The 3,122-nt window shown below is 36.4% G+C and overlaps 1 protein-coding gene across 1 annotated transcript; it reads right to left on the bottom strand.

Annotated features, from left to right (window-relative positions):
* Positions 1-226: 226 nt before the first annotated feature.
* Positions 227-520, bottom strand: LOC132623553 (protein SMALL AUXIN UP-REGULATED RNA 12-like). Its single transcript, XM_060338332.1, has one exon. The coding sequence runs from the start codon at positions 518-520 to the stop codon at positions 227-229; it is 294 nt and encodes a 97-aa protein (XP_060194315.1).
* Between the last annotated feature and the right edge of the window lie 2,602 nt (positions 521-3,122).

Here is a 3,122-nt window from a genome sequence, read left to right as displayed (position 1 = left end):
TGCAAATTCAGCACCACTGACGAAAATAACGAGTACATGAAACCAAATAACCAATATACAAATTCAACCCCTAAAAGAGTTACAAAGGTGTTCCTTTTCTATTCACGGTTAATTTTAAGTATTCACTTGATTTGCCAGATCTGCCTCTTCTCGAATGCCAAGCATAGCGACAACTTAGTACATCGTATTGCTAGTCAAAACTGGTCAAATCGACTTGGTCAACAACTCAACTGGAGTTTGAAATTAGAGAGCAGAAATGATCTTCATCACAAGGAATAGTAATTCCCATATCATGGTTAAATCCAAACTCTTCTTCAGCCCTTTGAAGCAAGCTTTGAAATCCAGGATGTGTCAGCCAAGAAATGGGAATTATGTATCTGCTCCTATTTTCTCCCACATATACCACAAAATGTCCTTTTGGGACATCATGGGGCAGGCCATTTTCATTTTTTCCAAAGCTAGAACACTTTTTGAGGATTTGTTTGAGTGCTGCTGTTTGAGTTGCTTTCTTTAGAGCCATTTTTTGTTTAATTTGTTTCCTAGGATTATGTTGGAGAGAAATAAAGGGCTTAGAAAAAGTAGAAAAAAGTCACTAGACTTGGTGTGAATTAAGGTTTTGCTTTGGGAATAAATATTAAATATATAAGAGAAAAAAAGGAAAGTAGTATATTTATGAGGGGGAGGGAGAAAAAGGCATGTGGAATATAAAGAATCTAAATAGACAGAAAATGTTTTTGGGGTAGTCATGCATGAGGGCCTCTTTCCCCAAATGGTTTGCCCTACTTTGTTTTGTCACCCCTTCTAAAGACACTAGAATAGACCGCTCACCCTTCCCCACTCCCCAATGTCCAACCCCCGTTTTTTTTTCTTTCTTATTTCTGTTTTAGGAGTAATAAAATATGTATACTGCTATAAAATAATAATAAAAGCACACAACAACAAAATATAGAGCCAAAGAAGCTTGGGGGAAGAGAGATTTTATTGCTCTTCAAATTGATGTGCAAATGAACTGAATTGACTTTCTACTTATAGAAGAAAAGAAGCTAATGCGAGGCTTTTCTGAAGCTGCCTGCTTGAGCAACTCGCAAGCTGCCTATTGATTGCAAGCCTAAGGAAGTTGTTGCAAGACTTTTCAGGGAGCTGCTTGCAACCTGCCTACATGAGCTACTTGCAAACTGCCTGCTTGATTGCAAGTTTATCCAATAGTAAGCTTATCCAGGGAATCGTGTATTTGAATGGACATCCATAATATGACGTATTTATAACACTTCCCTTTGGATGTTCATTAATAGATAATTATGTGCCTCGTAAAAACCTTACTAGGAAAAAACCAGTGAGAGAAAATCCTTGTAAAGGAAAAAAAGTACATGTATCTAATAATACGCATTGCTAGCTACCTCATTAAAAACCTTACCAAGAAAACCCAAATGAGAAAAAAACCTTGGTTAAGTGAAAAAGAGTACAAATTGTATTTTACTCCCCCTGATTAAAGCATCACTGATAAGCTATGCTACTCGTGTTTTGATGATTTGACAAACCTGCTCGAGGAACCAATTATGTCGTTAGAGGGACCAAGTACTCGATCAGGTCCCCTGGGCGTCATATAGTCAACTCTGTAGCTGTAAAGCTGCTGACACAGCATCAATACAGCAGCAGAGTTGTTGCAGCTTGACCAATAGTCCAAGGCTTATGACTTGACACTCTCACCTTGCCTCTCCTCTTATATACACAACTTATCCCAAGGGAAAGATCATTCTTGCAACATCCCAAAATTGTTCAGATCTTGAGTGCAAGTCTCGACCTATCAAGGTGCGTTTGAGAACAGAGCTTCAACTAATCCATGGACTTGTTCCCTACAACTGAAGATGTGTTAAGTCCTAGGATTGTTAAGTTTTTTGTTCCTTTGTTCTATAACTTGTCAACCTACTCTTCTCAAAAAGAAGTCGTGTGTAGGTAACTTGAATTCTCAAAGGTTGTTTGTAGGCTGTCTACGTACTTAAGCTCTTGAGAGGTAAACTTGTCTATAGGTAGTCAAGGTGTATTAGTCATTTTGGCTAGAGCTAGTCAAACTCTGTTGAGTGCTTGGCTAGGGTAGTCAAGAGTTGTAGCTTGCAATAGAGGTATTGTAAGGGTAAGGGATGAAGAGGTTAATTCCTAGGTTATAATAGGTTGTAATCTGAAAGTTGATCAGTGTAGTGGAGTTTGAAATCCTACATGGTAGATCGTGAATTTTAATCCCTTGAGCAAGGAGTTTTCCACGTAAATATTTTGTGTCATTTACTTTCTGCACTGCATAAGGGAACTGGTAGATAACCAGGTCCCTTCATATATTGTTTGGTGGACGCATAGCTTCTAACAATCACATAATTCTTGAAGATGATGTACTCCAATCTTGTATACCAACTTATCATATCTTGAGGTTGTCAGAGCATTTGTGATCAGATTTTTCAAATGATCACTTGACGAAATGGTTGATGATCTACATCTTCATTCCTTAGATAGAGTTGGTTCATCACCATATAGTATTGTTGCAGTCACGTCAAGTACTCTTGACTTGCTTTATAAACGGTTGTTATCTTTCTATGATTTGACTGTCAATTAAATAACATGGTATGACAGTAATCCTTCATGGAAATAGATAACATATCTTGATGGAACTCTTATGTCGATCATATAAATGTCATGTATATCCAAAACACTTGACAATATTTGTTAGGTTAAACACATTCATGTCAGAGCTTTCATTTGCATTTTGCAATTGATCTTCTTTCAATATCTCTATCAAGGATAGAAATTATATCATGCTCATAGTTATAGTTAGATAAATAAATGCATCAATTGCACAAATATATTGTACGCCAGGAAAAATATAATTTTCAGATTTCTACTTCTTTTAGCAGATAATCTACTACTTTTGAAAACTCTTCAAGAGTTCCAAAAATATTCAAGTCATCAACTTGCACAATAATATGAAAGGTTCTGATTATCATAAAGAGACAAGGGTAAACAGGGTCATATTTTTTCCCTTTGTCAATGGATCTTAATTAAGGTGATTAAATCACATTCACCTTACCTGATTTAATCCATATAAAGAATTATGAACAAGTTCCCTAAGAACTTGT

Source organism: Lycium barbarum, chromosome 12, assembly GCF_019175385.1.
Source record: "Lycium barbarum isolate Lr01 chromosome 12, ASM1917538v2, whole genome shotgun sequence".
Classification (NCBI taxonomy): domain Eukaryota; kingdom Viridiplantae; phylum Streptophyta; class Magnoliopsida; order Solanales; family Solanaceae; genus Lycium; species Lycium barbarum.
Note: the sequence above shows the minus strand (reverse complement) of the source record. Positions and strands in the feature narration are given on the sequence as shown.

Bases quoted from the DNA above. Each gene is read 5' to 3' on its own strand.
- LOC132623553 (XM_060338332.1), bottom strand. From the start codon at position 520: ATGGCTCTAAAGAAAGCAACTCAAACAGCAGCACTCAAACAAATCCTC.